We start from the raw sequence: 17013 nt of genomic DNA, 5'->3' as shown, positions 1-17013 counted from the left end.
AGCTGGAGGGGAGTCAGAGAAGACCTAGTGGAGAGTCAGCCTAGCAGTAACAAGGCTACTCCCATTGTGGTGTCAGGGGAGGCCACATGAGAAGCAGAACTCATGTGCCCACCCTTCAGGACCATGGAGCAGCCCACCATAGGTGTCAGTGATAGCTGACAGGGGAACCAAAACTTCTACTTCCACGAGTAGTAATAAGGTGATAATCCCACTTCCCCAATTATATTAGTACCAGATAAAGTAGAGCAAACAAAATTACCAGAGACTAAAAGAAGGACATTATGTAATAATACAAGGGTCTCTCCATCAAGAAAACATGGCTTCCAAAATGTGTTTGCATCAAAAACACAGAGCTGCAAAATATTTGAAGCAAAAACTGACAGAAATGAAAGAAGAGTTAAACAAATCCACAATTACAATTGGAAGCTGCAACCCCCTTACTCAACAATTGATAGAACAACTAGACAGAAAATCAGCAAGGATATAGAAGTCAACAATGCCATCAACCAACAGGATCTAATAGACATTTACTGAACACTTCACCCAGCAATGGAGAATACACTTTCTTTCCAAATACATATAGAACAAATACCAAAGTAGACCATATCCTGAATCATAAAACAAATCTCAACAATTTTTAAAGAATTGCAAGCATACGGAGTTCTCAGACCACAATGTTCTCAGACCACAATGGAATCAAACTGGAAATCAATAACAGAAAGATAATAAAACTCTCCAAACACTTAGAAACTAAACACACTTCTAAATAATCCATGGGTCAAAAAGAAAGTCTCAAGGGAAATCAAAAGTACATTGAACTGAATGAAAAGACAAAAATAACATATCAAAATTTGTGGTACAGATCTAAGGCAGTGCTAAGAGAAATGCATAGCACTAAATTCACCCATTAGAAAAGAAGAAAAGTTTTGCATCGATAATATAATCTCCCACCTCGAGAACCTAGAAAAAGAAGAAAATAAAACCAAAGCAAGTAGAAAGAAGGACATCATAAAGAGGAGAAATCAATGAAATTGAAACAGAAAAACAATACAAACTATCAGTAAAACAAAGAGCTGGCGATTTAAAATTACCAATAATATTGACAAGCTTCTAGAAAGTCAACCAAGAAAAAAAGGAAGAATACACAAATTAAACTATAGAAATGAAAAAGAGATAGTGGTTGCCAGGAGTTGAGGAGTGGCAAGTGCAAAGGAAGGGGTTTGGCTATAAAGAACATCAGAAGGGATCTTTCTGGGAAGAAAATGTTCTGTATCTTGACTGTTATCAATGTTATTATCTTGGTTGTGATATTTTCTTGTAGTTTTATAAGAGGTTATCATCTTACAAGTGACAAGGGGGGAAACTGGGTAAAGGATACACATGTTCTTTCTCATTAGTTCTTCCAACTGCATGTGAATTTACAACTATCACCAAAAAAATCATTTTTTAAGAAAAGAAGCATTCTTCGAGGCATTCTTCTCTAACTTAAAAAAACTACAAAATATTACCTCATTCTAGTAAATGAGAATCTACCACAAGGTGATCATAAAAAAGGATATGGGGGGGCACCCAAGATGGCTGAATAGGAAGAGCTTCAGCCTCCAGCTCCCAGTGTGAGCGACATAGAAGACGGGTGATTTCTGCATTTTCAACTGAGGTACTGGGTTCATCTCACTGGGGCATGTCGGACAGTCAGTGCTGGCCAGCGGGTGCAGCCCGACCAGCGAGAGCTGAAGCAGGGCGAGGCATCGCCTCACCTGGGAAGTGCAAGAGGGAAGGGAATTCCTTTTCCTAGCCAAGGGAAACTGAGACACACAACACCTGGAAAATCAGGTAACTCCCACCCTAATACTGCACTTAACCAAAGGTCTTAGCAAATGGCACACCAGGAGATTATATCCCACACCTGGCCCGGAGGGTCCCACGCCCACGCAGCCTCCCTCATTGCTACCACAGCAGTCAGAGATCTAACTGCAAGGTGGCAGCGAGGCTGGGGGAGGGGCACCCACCATTGCTGAGGCTTAAGTAGGTAAACAAAGTCCCCAGGAAGCTCAAATTGGGTGGAGCCCACCACAGCTCAAGGAGGCCTGCCTGCCTCTGTAGACTCCACCTCTGGGGACAGGGCATAGCTAAACAAAAACCAACAGAAACCTCTGCAGATGTAACCATGTAGGGACATGGATGCAGCTGGAAACCATCATTCTCAGGAAACTATTGCAAGAACAGAAAACCAAACACCACATGTTCTCACTCATAGGTGGGAATTGAACAATGAGATCACTTGGACACAGGAAGGGGAACATCACACACCGGGGTCTATTATGGGGGTCGGGGGGCTGGGAGGGATAGCATTAGGAGATATACCTAATGTAAATGGCGAGTTAATGGGTGCAGCACACCAACATGGCACATGTATACATATGCAACAAACCTGCACACTGTGCACATGTACCCTAGAACTTAAAGTATAATAATAATAATAAAAGGTATATGAAAATATTTTAGATATGATTATTTTATAATTTTACAAAAATATCTCTTTCCTAAAGTGAAGTCTACTTAATGAATATAGTGTTCTCTTGGAAAGTTATTATAACATTTATATATTAAGTTTTACTTGAATTTGGAAAGGCTTAAAAGGATACGTTTTTTAAAAATGAATTCCCTTCTAGGCTAGTGTGTTGGTTAATTTCATGTAGCAACTTGGGTGGGCCATGGGTGCCCAGATTACATTTGTTTCTGGTGTGTCTGTGTGTCTGTTTTCATTCAAGATTAACATTTAAATCAGTAGACTCAGCAAAGCAGATTGTCCTCCCGCAGTGTAACTAGGCCTCATCTAATTTGTTGAAGGTTTCAATTGAACAAAAGGCAGAGGAAGAAGGAATTTGCACCCTTTTTTTCCCTTCCTGGCAACATTTCACCTCATCTTCTCTAGCCCTCAAAGTGAGATTTAGTCCATCAGCTCCCCTGGTTCTCCGACGTTCAGACTTGGACTGAATTATACCACTAGCTTTCCTGGATCTTCAGCTTGCTTACAGTAAGGGAGGAGACCACCCCTCATATTGTCTTATGCCCAATTTCTGCCTCCATAGAAAGAAGAAGTAAAAACTAAAAGGCAGAAATGAAATCCACAAGCAGACAGCCTGGCGCCATGCCCTGGGCCTGGTAGTTAAAGATCAATCTCTGACCTAATCGGTTATGTTATCTATAGATTACAGACTTTGTATTGAAAGGCAATGTGAAAATCCCTATCCTGTTTTGTACCGAAATAATTACCAGTGCATGCAGCCCCCAGTCATGTACACCCTGATTGCTCAATCAATAACGACCCTCTCACGTGTACCCCCTTAGAGTTGTGAGTTCTTAAAAGGGACAGGAATTGCTCACTAGGGGGGCTCCGCTCTTGAGACAGGAGTCTTGCCAATATCCCTGGCGGAATAAATCCCTTCCTTCTTTAACTTGGTGTCTGAGTTTTGTCTGCAGCTGGTCCAGCTACAGCAGCAAATCCTAGTACTTCTCGGTCTCCATATTGTGTAAATCACTTCCTCACAGTAAATCTGTTTGTATATATATCCCATGGGGGTTCTGATCCCTGAAGAACTCTAACACAGCTAGCCATTCTACTTTCCATAGCCTGAGAGAAAACTGAGCTGGTCTATAAGAAGGAATTTTGCTTGGAATTCAGGGTTTCTCATATACTCCAGCATAAATGGGCCAAGTAACAAATCAGTTTTATGAACTCTCTACTCCATGTTTTCCCACAAACCTCAAAAAAGTTCATATGAACTTATAATTATTTTATTTTCCTTTTCTTAAACACCAATGTCACTCTCACGAGTGTGATTCCGAAGCTTTTATGTTCTAAAGGAGGTTTAACAATGAAAACATGTTTTTAATTATTTAGAATGTATTGTCTGTAATATTGCTTTAAAATAAGGGAATCTGTTATAATAAACAGTATAGTTTTCAGAAATATATTACTGAATCATCTATCTTTAAATTATGAACCATGAAACTATTTTTGTTTAGTCCTTTTTTAAGTCAACATAAAAAAGAAAAACAGATAAGATACACAGCATAAATACATTACACAAACACACACAAGGAAGCATGCATACTCACACAGATACACACACACACACACACAATATGAAAATGTCTTGGCTTCTTAAGTTTTTAATCCTTTCACATAATGAACTCTAATTCAAACTAAATCTGAAGATCAGTTGATTTTGCACATTTGACTACAAATTATAAAAATTTCCATGACCCTGTTCATGCAAGAAGTAAATTGAAAATGATTTAAGAAAACCATGTACCTATCTGTGGTGTGGCTCACACATAGTTAAATGAAAACATTAAGAATGCGATCACATTGAGCTGTCATCCTTCAAAGCTATTGCTCATCCTTTTCTCTTATATTTTAACTACATGTGAATTTATTACAGATATTTGTAGAGCTCCAATTACTACTTAGAAACAAAGCACGGTTAAATTTTTAAGAGTCATATAATGATTACAGAGACAAAGAACAGATTAGCAGTTGCCAGGTATTGCGGGGAAGGGAGAAGTAAGTGGTTGTGGCTATGAAAGGATTCCTGTGCTGGAACTATTCTATATCTTCACTGTGGTGGTGATCACATGCAACTCTTCATGTGATAAAACTGCATAAACCAAATACACGTGCACACACACAAGTATGTATAAAACCAATGGAATCTGCATAAGACAGAGGGATTATATCAATGTCAATTTCCTGATTGTAATATTGTACTATAGTAATGAAAGATGTTACCATTGAGACAAAGTATATGAAAGGTATTTAGTATCTGTATTATTTCTTACATTGCATGTGAATCTATAATTCTCCCAAAACACAGATTTTTAAAAATTCATCTGCTAAAGTTTTTCAGGAATTGTTTAGTTTCATGACTATAACCATGAAAAACACCAACTAAATTTTAAGTTAATTATAAATTAAGTGCAATATAGTATTTGAGCTAAAGTAAGGTCAAATATATTAAGACTACTTCATTAGCAAAAAGAAAATTGAGTGCAAAAGAAATCATGCATTAGGTAGTCCCTCACAACTTGTATAGGTTCCTGAAAATATGAGACATTCCCTTTATCCTCCTTTGATAAATATATGGTATATTTCCTCATTTATTTAATGTTTATCTTTTTAAGCTTTAGTAAAGCTTTCTTTTTGTCATACAGGTTCAGCATAATTCTTCCGTTCATTTCTAGTTATTTTATTTTTGATCGCTATTACTAATAGGATATTCTTATTATGCTAAGTGGTAGTTTTTTTACACATAAGGAAGCTATTTTATTTCCTATTTTTAATGTCATTCTTGGTGACATTACTGAACTTTTTTTAGTTTTAATAGCTTCTAGTGAATTCTAGTGACTTTCTTATAAAAGTATTGCTAACATCTGCAAATAACAGAATCAACAGAATAAAGCCAAAATTGCTCATAAGGTATTTGTATTTTAACATAAAGTTAAAATTGATTTTTCATGTTTTGCAATGATAAGCAAGACTGATCTACTTCTGTGATATTTTGCCTTTCTTACTCCCCTCAAGATATGGCTGACTTGCACAGTTACTCCTGGATTTTCTATTTAGCTTCTCTTATTTTATCCAGCTTATTCTAATGATGTTTGCCTCCTATTAGACCATAGATTCCCACCTTTGTAGCTGGGCATGGTGGCACATGCCTGTAATCCCAGCTACTCGGGAGGCCGAGGCAGGAGAATCACTTTAACCCAGGAGGCGGAGGTTGCAGTGAGCCAAGATTGTGCCATTGCACTCCAGCCTGGGCGAGAGGGAAAGACTCCATCTCAAAAACAACCAAAAAAAAGATTCCCGTCTTTGAACAGTACTTCTCTCTTAACAAGTACTTGTGTTTTCATGACCAGCCTTATTGTAACAAACAGACCTGGAATTTTTCAAATAAATAAATCCATGTCTTTTCAACACCATTTCTTGCAAATGAACTAGATTGCCTCCAAGAGAAAAAACATCTAGCTATACCCCAGTTACAAATTTTGGCACAGGAATTTTCTCTCTCTTCTTTCTTTATACACATGCCTAGTTACTTGGCTTCCAGGATTATAGCAAAAAAGACTAATTTTACAATGTATGTAAAATGGATCCTTAATGCATTTCAAGAGATAAATAATGAAATCTAGGAAGGACATTTTGGCAACTTTAACAAATTTCCTGAAACTAATATGAGATTCATCCATCACTACTGAATTATAAACCCCTTGTAAAAAAAAAAAAAAGTACCAAAGATCAAGAGACTCTTGTTAGACCTAAAACTAAGCTATTTTTTTCTTCATCCCTTCTTTCTTTTCCAATCTTCATTGAGAGGTACATTGCATTAGTCAGGGTTCTCTAGAGGGACAGAACTAATGGAATAGATATATATATATATATAAAGGGGAGTTTATTAAGTATTAACTCACCAATCACGAGATTCCACAATAGGCCATCTGCAGGCTGAAGATCAAGGAAAGCCAGTCTGAGTTCCAAAGCTGAAGAACTTGGAGTCCAGTGTTCAAGGGCAGAAAGCATCCAGCACGCGAGAAAGATGTAGACTGGGAGGCTAGGCCAGTCTCTCTTTTCACATTTTTTCTGCCTGTTTATATTCTAACCACGCTCGCAGCTGATTAAATTGTGACTGCCCAGCTTAAGGGTGGGTCTGCTTTTCCCAGCCCACTGACTCAAATGTTAATCTCCTTGGGCAACAGCCTTACAGACACACACAGGATCAATACTTTGTATCCTTCAATCCAGTCAAGTTGACCCTCTGTATCAACCATCACATACAGAACAGCAGATAGCTTGAAAAAGTAGTTCACCTAATTTCAACATTTTAACCCTGAGCTCAGAAAAATCATAGTAAGCTTTATCATGGCTAAGCCATAGTAGGGCAAGTCAAAGTATGTGGCTTCTATTTCTGCCAAAATTTAAAGAACTGATGATAATTAAGTTCGTAAGGGTGAACAAAGTGGCCATTGGCATTATTGGTTCAATAACACATGATAGATTCAAATATTTCCTACAAAGCACTTCCAGATAAATCATACAATAAATAACCATTGATTTTAAATGCTTTATATTTTCATGAGCTTTGGATTGGTCTTCCACACAAAGGTTTAACACCATCATTTTTAACACGTCTTTAACACTCCATGTCAGGTTGAACTAAATTAGTCATTTTCTCAAATTCTTTGAAAATGTTCTCCCACGCAGACTATTTTTCAAGGCAAATGCTTCAGTAAACCAAACTCAGCACTGACTCCTCAAATAAACAACTGATTAATATCAGTAACATTTGTTAACTCATCAAGAGCCAAGGAAAACCCCTTAAAATCATTTGCTTTGTTTTTTAATTGATTATTGGTGTTGCTACAACATCCTCAACTCCATTCTTTTCAAAAGGTAAGTAGTTTTAAACTAGTTATTTTTTCTAGACACATTTCATGCCTGCTACAATCAAATATGATTTAACCCATTTATTAGTTCATCATTGGTAAATGGCTTTCCTTGCTTAGCTAACAAATGACAACCTTACTTTGAACTTTACTTTTATTGCAGCCTCATTTTTTAAAAGAAGTTATGTGATGAGATATCTCATCTTAAATGTTCTAATTTTTTCTGACTGAATGCTGTGCTATCAGCTGGGAATATTGTAATGATTGCTTAATCTGGGAATGTCAACATATACTGTATTCTATTAGCACAGCTGTGGTGTCACTGAATAATAAACACGATGCTTTTCCGTTTTATTTGATAGCAAAAAAAATCCACGTACACTGTGCCTTTAGAAGCAGAATATTTAGTCCATTTTTCTCTTCTTATATTGACATGATGGGTTCTCCCTGGTAGTGAAAAAAGTAAAGTGAAAATGTAGAGCAATACATGTAGCACTTGAAATGTGTCAAGTTATGACTGAGTCACTGCAATTCAGAATGCACCAAACAGCCATGTGAAGCGGTGCTCTGTCTAAACTACTCAACTCCGCTATGTAGCATAAAATCGCCATAGACAATAAGTAAGTGAATTAATGTGGCTGTGTTCAAATAAAATTTTTTAACACTGAAATTTTAATTTTATTTAATCTTCACATCTACAAAATATTATCCTTTTAAAATACAATAAAATCCCCTTTTAAATGTTTTAAATCTTAGAATAGTTTTAGATTTACAGAAAAAATTTAGTTATATGATAGTACAGAGTTCCCATAAACACTCAATTTCCCCTTATTAAAATCTTAGTAGGTATATTTGTCATAATTAATAAATCAATATTGATATATTGTTATTCACTAAGTTGGTACTTTATTCAGATTTTCTTAGTTTTTACCTAACATCCTTCGTCTGTTCTGGGGTCTCATCAAGACACCACATCATGTTTACTTGTCATATCTCCTTAGGTTCTTCTTGGTCGTGATAGTTTTTCAGGCTTTCCTCGTTTTTAATTATCTTAACAGTTTTGAGGAACACTAATCAGAAATTTTGTATGATGTCCCACAGTTGGGTTTTTTCTATGGTTTTCTCATTATGGAACTGGGCCAATATATTTTGAAAAGGAAGACCACAGAAGTAAAGTGCCACTCACCTATCAATAGTGCAAGCTATCAACATGACTTCACTCTTACTGTTAACCTCGGTCCTTCTTCTGATTTTTATTCAACGACTTAAAAATGTGAAAATCATTCTTAGCTCATGAGGCATAGAAAAACAGATGATGGAATGAATTTGGATAACAGACCATAGTTTGCCCATTTTTGTTCTAGTGAATAAAAATTTTGGAATAAAGTTTGAGAACTGAGGATATATCAACCCAAAATTTCCTATTCTAATAGATATTCCCATAGAAAAAAACTGAAAAACAATTCACTATCCTCATTAGCTGACAAAGGACTCAAAAGATAATCAGAAAAAGAAATAGTGCATGGATTATTGCTTTTACTGAACTTGGGGGAATACTATGAGGAATGTAACCATGTAGGATATATTATATCTATACATGGACAAGACTGAATACAAAAATATCACTAACTACTATTGTCACCATATATATTAAGAAAATGGGCTATGGAGTGAATGTTACCTCCACTTTTAGTTGCTTTTGACAGAGCAGGAGCACCGTCATCTTGGACAAATACCACCATTTTAAGTTCTAGCCCCCTTTCTAACCTCACGCATTTCAAGGAAATCACTTCTCTTCTAACAACAAGTAACCAGAAAGAGCCGACAGTAAAACAAAGATAAGACAGCTTGGGCACAGAAGGAGGGGGAAAGTCTCTTGAGTAACCACCAAGCTTCACACTCATACAATGAGCCCCAGTAAAACAGTGGACCCTAATCAGCATATTCCTTTCCCATTAGGTGCACTAAGATGGGGAAGCTAAAAGCAGACTTGGGGGATATGCCTGCAGGTGGAGGAAGATGTATGGGAACAAACACAAAAACTATCCCTCCCAAATAAGCAAGACAAAGAGGCACAGAAGCAGTCCAAGTCTATGATAAGCTCTCCCACCCTGAACCCTTAAATACTTTTAGTCTGTAAGAGAGCATGCTCCTGACCAAAACTGGCCAGAAGCCCCTCCCAGGTTTATTCTCCAAAATAAACCTGTCTTTGACTGTTGAGCCACTTTTTGTGTTTCTTTCTTCCTTCTTCAACCCTTACAGCTTTTAGTTGTGACATTGTTCAAGGTGGCTAATTAGGTAATACAGATAAACAAATGGTTTTCAGCAACACATAGAAAACTTCAAGAATGTAAAAATAATACATGTTCCATTTAGTCAATATCTTATATTCCATATGTTAAAAATGTTCAAAAATATAAAAATAATGGTTAATGCAGGAATAATTAAGTATAGCTCTTGCACTATTGAAATCATAACAGAGCTCAAATTCCATTTTCAAGTAACTAACTTTATAGTTCCTGAGCACTGAATCTTTTTTATACTTGCATTCCTTAAAGTCTAATTTTTCTTTCTGTACATCAGTGACACTTGATAGTGTCAAATGCTGTCTCTGCTAAGGCTGGCTCTTGGAGTTTCTGTAATCATGACTTCTATGTAGCTGTGTCTGAAATTGCTAGAGTGGCATCACATGGGGAGAACATACTATGATAACAACACTCCAAGATGAAAGGAGGACCACTCTCTCAAGATTCAAGTGGTGGCTCTCTGTCATTTGTAATATAATTTAATGAGTTCAAATTGCCAGTCTTCTACATTGTTTATAAACATTCTCTGTGTGTGTGTGTGTTTGTGTGTGTGGTGGTCACTTTTTAAACAAATAAGGATGAAATAACTACATCTGTGTTTATATTTTATATGAGCAAAAAAATTATGGAGAAAGAGGTGGAAGATGTACAGTATTATCTGAGTGGGATGGAGAGGAGATGGGCCTGTAGTGAGAGAGAAAGCGAATGAGTACAGAAGACAGGAAAATAGTCATATGAAAATGGAAAAAAGTGGATTGTATAATGTCAAGTGAAAATATATATAAAATTTCCATTATGACATAATTGAAAGTATATATTAATTGAACAGGCACATAGACAAAGACTAAATAGAAATGCAGGTAGTTTTTGCTTTTGACCCCTGTTATATGTATATAGCAAAAACATTACTTTTAAAGCTACCACTGTTGATAACCTGAAAAAATCTGAATCTCTGGTATGATGGAACTCGAAGCCTTATACTCTTGACATATGACAAAATGAGACCCAGAATTTTGCCACTTATCTGTGGCCACCCAGCTAATTTACAGTAAAACATGGACTATAGCCAGGTATCCTATCTCCCAGTACAGTGTCCTTACACAGCACTACCTCTGCCTTTCAAGGCTATTCTATGGCAGCTCTACTCAGTGATGGAGTTCATTTCATGAGGAAATGAAATCAGCCAATGATTATCACTCTAGAAATAGTGTTGACCTGTTTTGGACATGAGAAATCATCAAGAAAATCATTTCCTGCCAGCAATCGGCAACGAGGATCTGAGATTACAGAAAATGAGGCTGAAGGCCAAATTATATATCTACACATAATAGCAACAATGGTCAATGTTCTATTCATTTCTAACTAGTGTCACTCCCTCTAGGCAATACATCTGTCATGCAGCACAGCTGTGCCATCCTGGGAGATAATAACAACTGGGAAAAGTAAAGTGGTAATATCCATCAGCAAGAAGGAAACAAATTTTGAGCAAAAGCAATGAAGAAGGTAGATATTAATCAAGTACTTATATTAATAAATGTAATATTATAACAGCTATCAGTGTTATGAAGAAAATGTCCAATTGCTATCAGAAAAATGTGCATTCTGAAGGAGAAGCCATAAGAAATAAAAGGAAGAGAAAATAGCCTCGCAAAATTCTCACACACATACACACCCCATTTAAAAGCCTTCAGGAGTTCCCACTAATGCTTAGAAATATTCTTAATCTAATAATCGTTCCATTAAAAAGAATTTGACTGATCTTCTAATAAAAGAAGAGGAAAGAGCTCACATATTTTGTTATCAGGCACCTTAAAGCTTTTTGTTTGTATATTTTTAAATTCAAGACTCACATTCTATGAGTAGATGTCACTATAATGCTTATCCTATGAATAAGTCCTATTTTACAGTGGAGCCAATGGAGACGCCAAGAGATGAAATTAACTACCTAAAGTCACATGACTGTTTAAAAACTTAATTAATAACCCAGAGAAAAGACAAAAACAAAACAGAGGGGAAAGAAAGGACAAGATGGATTCTAGCAGATGACAAAACCAACTGAAGTTCAAGACAGGAAAATAAGTGAGATACATGAATGCTGGTTGAAAATATTTTATTTTGTCACAAAGAATTGAGGAAGTTCTGGGAAAGTGAAACCTACTCTCTGTGCATTGGCAAGAAAAAGCCACACCTAGGACCCTTCCATCTCACTGCCTCTGGTCTACCAGGGCTGAAGAGACTACTCACAATCAATGCAGCCACCGAGAAGCCCATTCCTCAGGGATTTAAGGCTTCCTTATAACTAGAAGACAAATGGAAACAGTCCTGGTTGTCAACAGAAAAGAATGAGAACAAACCAACTCTCTTATCTTTAACTATAATAGTGTTTGTGGCAATAAACACAGTATAGAGATAATCAACAGTCAAGTTTCCATTTGACTCTGCCAAAGATAGTCCCTAGTTTCCACTTTGGAGAAGCTGCCTGTATTCTAGGACTTGGCATGATCTCAGCTCACTGCAACCTCTGCCTCCAGTGTTCAAGCGATCCTCCCACCTCACCTTCCCAAGTAGCTGGGATTACAGGCATGAGCCACCATGCCCAGCTAATTTTTGTATTTTTAGTAGAGATGGTGTTTCACCACATTGGCCAGGCTGGTCTCTAACTCCTGACCTCAAGTAATCTGCCCACCTCAGCCTCCCAAAGTGCTGGGATTACAGGCATGAGCCACTGCACCCAGCCGTCCTCATTCTTAACTCCACCAGTAATAGTTTTGACAGTTCTGTTTATTATTACCACAGTTTCCAATTAACACATGCATTGAGATGCAGAGTGCAGGCCTACTTGATTTGTTGATTTATCCCCTTTTATCTCTATACCCCACTCCTACTTCTCTACCTCCCATATACAAGCATTTATGTGAGACACACACACACACAAAAAAAATCTTTTATCTGAATATGTTCATAAAACATATATTACTGTTTATATGCATGTATTTTAATGTATGTAAATGATATCATACCATATATCCTATTTTTTCTGTGTCACATGTTATCCTGTTTTTACAATCTTGTCCATGCTGATTTGTGCACATTTAAGCCATTGCTTTTTATTGCTGCACAATACCCCATTACAAACACCCAGATTGTCCCTAATTCTCTAACATCATAGAATTACTGCGAGAATCATTATAGACCTGGGTGAGAAATTCCTTGGGATAGAGACTCAGGGACAGAGATTGCTGGGACAGAGGACATGTGTATACAAAATGTCACTAAGCCATGCCCAGCTGATCTCCACAATGAGGGTACCAGTAGGAGGGGTGGGCCCCAGAGGTAAAAGCCAGAGTATAAATCATGGCTGCTTGTGTGAGTTGAGTATATTATCTAACACCTCGTAGCCCCATTTTCTCATTTATAAAAATGTGAACAATTACAGTGCCCATCTCATAAAGTTACTGTGATAATTAAATGAGAGCATCAAGTACTTAGCACAGTATTTGGTACTTGGCAAGTAGCATCACTGATTACCATTTTTCCACACCCAGAAAGAGACTTCTGATTTTTCTAGTAGGCTCTGAATCTTTATACTGGAAGGTCAATAGTAGGAATTCTAAGACGTGGCCATTTTTTCACAGTAGGGGACTCCTCTGATGGGCAACCTTTCCCCCAGGGTTCTCCATTGAGTTGGACAAAACTGTCAGATTCGCTTGCTGGTCTGAGGTTACCCCTGTTCAATCCTTCTCCCTCTCCCTTTCAACTTTCACAAGCATTACCTCCTCCCCTAATAAATCTCTGGCACCCCAATTCCATCTCACAGTCTGTTACCAGGAGGATCCACTAACACAGTAAAAGAAAATACTGAACATGTTTATCTAGTGGTCCTCATTACCATGTGATAATCTGACTATAGAAAATGCATTGCTGGGCTCTGTAATGATGTATGAATGCATGGGTTTTGAACTGTGCATTGAGACAAAAGTATATCTTTACCAACCAGAAACCACAGAGACCCTTAAAACAGTTGATGAGCGCTAGTCTATATCATCTATTTTATGGTATGATCCAATGTTTACTGAATACTAAATATTTACTCTACACAAGTTCATTCTGCCTGTGAGTTCCCTTTGGTTTTCTATCAATATATTATAATTATTTTTTCAAATATCTGTGTTAGCTACCAATATATTCATCATTAACTGGGTACGCTTAAAAAAAATTAATAAAGCCAGGCTCATTTTTCATAAATACCTTGTCTCTCATACTTAAGCTAATAATATCAGCAACTGATATTTGAAGTAAATAATACCCAGAATATATTTAGTCTCTATTATACTCCAGGTTAACTAATGGAATTTCAGAGTAGAAAATGACTGTAACCTAAAGTAATAAGCCAAGAATTATAGAATTAAAAGAATCTTAGGCCAATATGACTCTTTTGAAGATGAAGAAACTGAAGGTCAGAAAATGTATCAGTTTGTTGATATAAATCACTTGAATTTAACCTCCAGATTTTGTTAAAATGTCAAAAATTTGGCAAATGTAATACCACAAACTGTCATTTTATGCAATTCATAATCTATAGATATAAATGGAAATCCGTGTAAAGCAATGATTCTCAACCAGGAGTGATTTTGCCTTCCAAAATATGTATAGCAACATCTAGAGACATTTTTGGTTGTCTCAGTTAGGGGGAGGGGTGCTACTAGCACCTACTGGATGTAAGAGACAGGGATGGCACTAAATACCCTGCAATATACAAGACAACACCCCCGCCCCCATCAAAACAAAGAATTATTATATATAGCCCAAAATGTCAATAATGCCAAGGTTGGGAAACCCTGGTTTAAAATTATAGAAAAAGTATTCAGTGTCCTAATGGTTTTGTTGAAAGCAAAAGAAAATATTCTGCCCACAATCCCATGGTGATTTCTTTTTTCTTTCTTTTCTTTTCTTTTCTTCCTTTTCTTTCTTTCCTTGCTTCAAGACAGGGTCTCATTTTGTTGCCAGGCTGCGGTGCAGTGGCATGATCATAGCTCAGAGCAGCCTCGAACTCCCAGACTCAAGAGATCCTCCCATCTCCCAAAGGTCTGGGATTACAGGCATGAGCCACCACACCAAGCCTTTTTTCGTATTGTACTAAATAACACCTCCCCATTTCCTTATGAAAAGTAATCTAGAACACTAAAGAAAATAAATGGTTAGTTGCCTCTTAGGTATAAGAAGATGCCATTTTTAAGCAAATTATCCAAATATCTTACAAGATAGAAATGTAGGAAGTATAGTAGAGACTACCAGAGTTCTATAACGGTCATGGAAATTTATCACCAAATTTTTTTCCATGCATTCATATTCCTTCTGGTCACTTGATGAATTTTTTCAGGTTTAAGTGTACCTTACTTTCAGGTATCCATTGCTAATATTATTAGTCAATGTATGACACACAAATTGCTTATTAACAAAATTTATTTATCAACAAAATAAATCTACATGAAGCATCTTGGTCATGTTAAGTAAAGCTCACTTTTAGCATGGCACATATTCTAGAAATCCCCTTTAAGTTTTAATGTCTCTGGTTATGTCTATAACAAATAGGTTTTTTAAACTGCACTTTTAGAATAATTGAAATTTAAACTAGTCATCTGAAAGCCGAGAACATAGTATTAAGTTTAGACAGTATCAATACATAAATCACTGCTTTACATTCTCACGGTGAAATAATTTTTTACTGGGCCTTCATTTGATGGTCTAGGTGCACCCCCTACCGAACTGGAGAGAAATACCTTGATTCAGTTTAAATTCACAGGGTTCTTGAACTGCATAACATCCACCACAACACGCATCTCTCTAGCTCATCTGAAAAGCTGACTGTAAACCCTGCATTTGATTTGACTCAAAAAAAAAAAGTGCGTCTGAATTGTGCCTTGCACATTAAAGAGGCTTCATTGTGAAAGATCGCCCAGAAAATCTCTAAATGATATTAGCAGTACGAAAGTGACAGCCACCGCTTCTTAACATTAACAAATGAGCTGTATTTTGGTATTTTTATTCTGTCTCCTAACTTGAATGGTGTGTGATTCTGTATCACAGACAGCCAATTATTCTTTCAGATAGTGATCACAATCGATCCTGTAAGTTTAAATTCTCAAAAGCGATGGTAAATTACCAGCAGACGAAAGCCGTTTTGATTAATTAAATGGGGACCACGGAGTTTAAGAAAAGTTTCTTCACCTTCCCAGCCTCACACTCCTGATCCACGACTCCGCTGTTCTGAAATATCCTTACTTTGCGGATGCCAGGATGCCCCAGGACATCACTCCACTAAAGCAGATCTTTGAAGCTCCACTAATTGCCTGCCACCACCTGCCGGGAGCGCCTCGGTGCGTGCCGGGGCGGGTGTGGATGTGTGAACATGAATGAGCTCTCGTGCGCACCTGGCCTCCGTGTTGCTAAAGCCAAATCGCCGCCGGAGGCTCCGCGAAAACAGGTGTCGCGGAGCCCTGGCTCTTACCTGGGCTCTGGTCAGGAGGCAGCTGCCGAGCATCAGCCAACCCCAGACGTGGAGTAACGCCCCCAATCCGGCCATGCCCGGAACGGCTGTAGAGAAAAGCAGGGACCCTCCTCCAGAGCCCGGGAGAAGCTTCCAAGTCACCAACTTGGCTGGGCCTGGGCAAACTTGTGGTCAGTAACGATGCGCAGCTGGGGTGGTCGGGCCCGGGCCACCGGCCGAGGTGCTTGGGGTCTTGTCGCCGGAGCCACGCGCTTCTCAGAGCCCACGTCCTGCTGCGCCGCGACTCGAGGTTGGTCTTGTCTTCCGGAGAGACTGGCCCGAGTCCTGCACTTGACTCGCAGCCCCGCGCCACCTGCCGCGGGAAGGGGGCGGCTCCCGCGCCAGGCGGATCCGGGTGCGCCCCGCGCGGCTGCGCTCGCGCTCCTCCTCGCATCCCTCAGCCCCGGGGGCGGGGGGCAAAGGATCCCACGGAGCTGATGCCGCCACCCGCGACTCACAATGCTTCTGCTTCCTTCCACTCCGTCCCGGGTTCCAGGGCCCTGTCTCTAGGGGCCCCCTGGGTCTTCGGGGAGTGGTCCAGAAGTTCCCTACTGTCCTGCGTGCGCTAACCATCGGCCCTAGGACAGTCACAGGATGACTAAAGGCTCCCAAGGCCAGGTGGGCCCTGCGTCTGCGCTGTTCGCCGGACAGTCCTAAAACCCTCTAAAATGCTCTAATTTTCTCCTAACCATTATAATACTGGGTGTGTGTTAG

At 38.4% G+C, this 17013-nt stretch overlaps 1 protein-coding gene across 1 annotated transcript in view; it reads right to left on the bottom strand.

Moving 5' to 3' along the window:
• PTH2R (parathyroid hormone 2 receptor) overlaps nt 1-16548 on the bottom strand; it is an 85779-nt gene extending 69231 nt beyond the window's left edge. Inside the window, exon 1 of the mRNA XM_011993916.1 lies at nt 16261-16548. Within this exon, the coding sequence (XP_011849306.1) occupies nt 16261-16335 (75 nt within the window). The 5' untranslated portion in view covers nt 16336-16548. The remainder of the gene's footprint in view (nt 1-16260) is intronic.
• Nucleotides 16549-17013: the final 465 nt, after the last annotated feature.

Source organism: Mandrillus leucophaeus, unplaced genomic scaffold (genome assembly GCF_000951045.1).
Source record: "Mandrillus leucophaeus isolate KB7577 unplaced genomic scaffold, Mleu.le_1.0 Scaffold436, whole genome shotgun sequence".
NCBI lineage: Eukaryota > Metazoa > Chordata > Mammalia > Primates > Cercopithecidae > Mandrillus > Mandrillus leucophaeus.
This window is presented reverse-complemented; position numbering and strand designations above follow the sequence as displayed.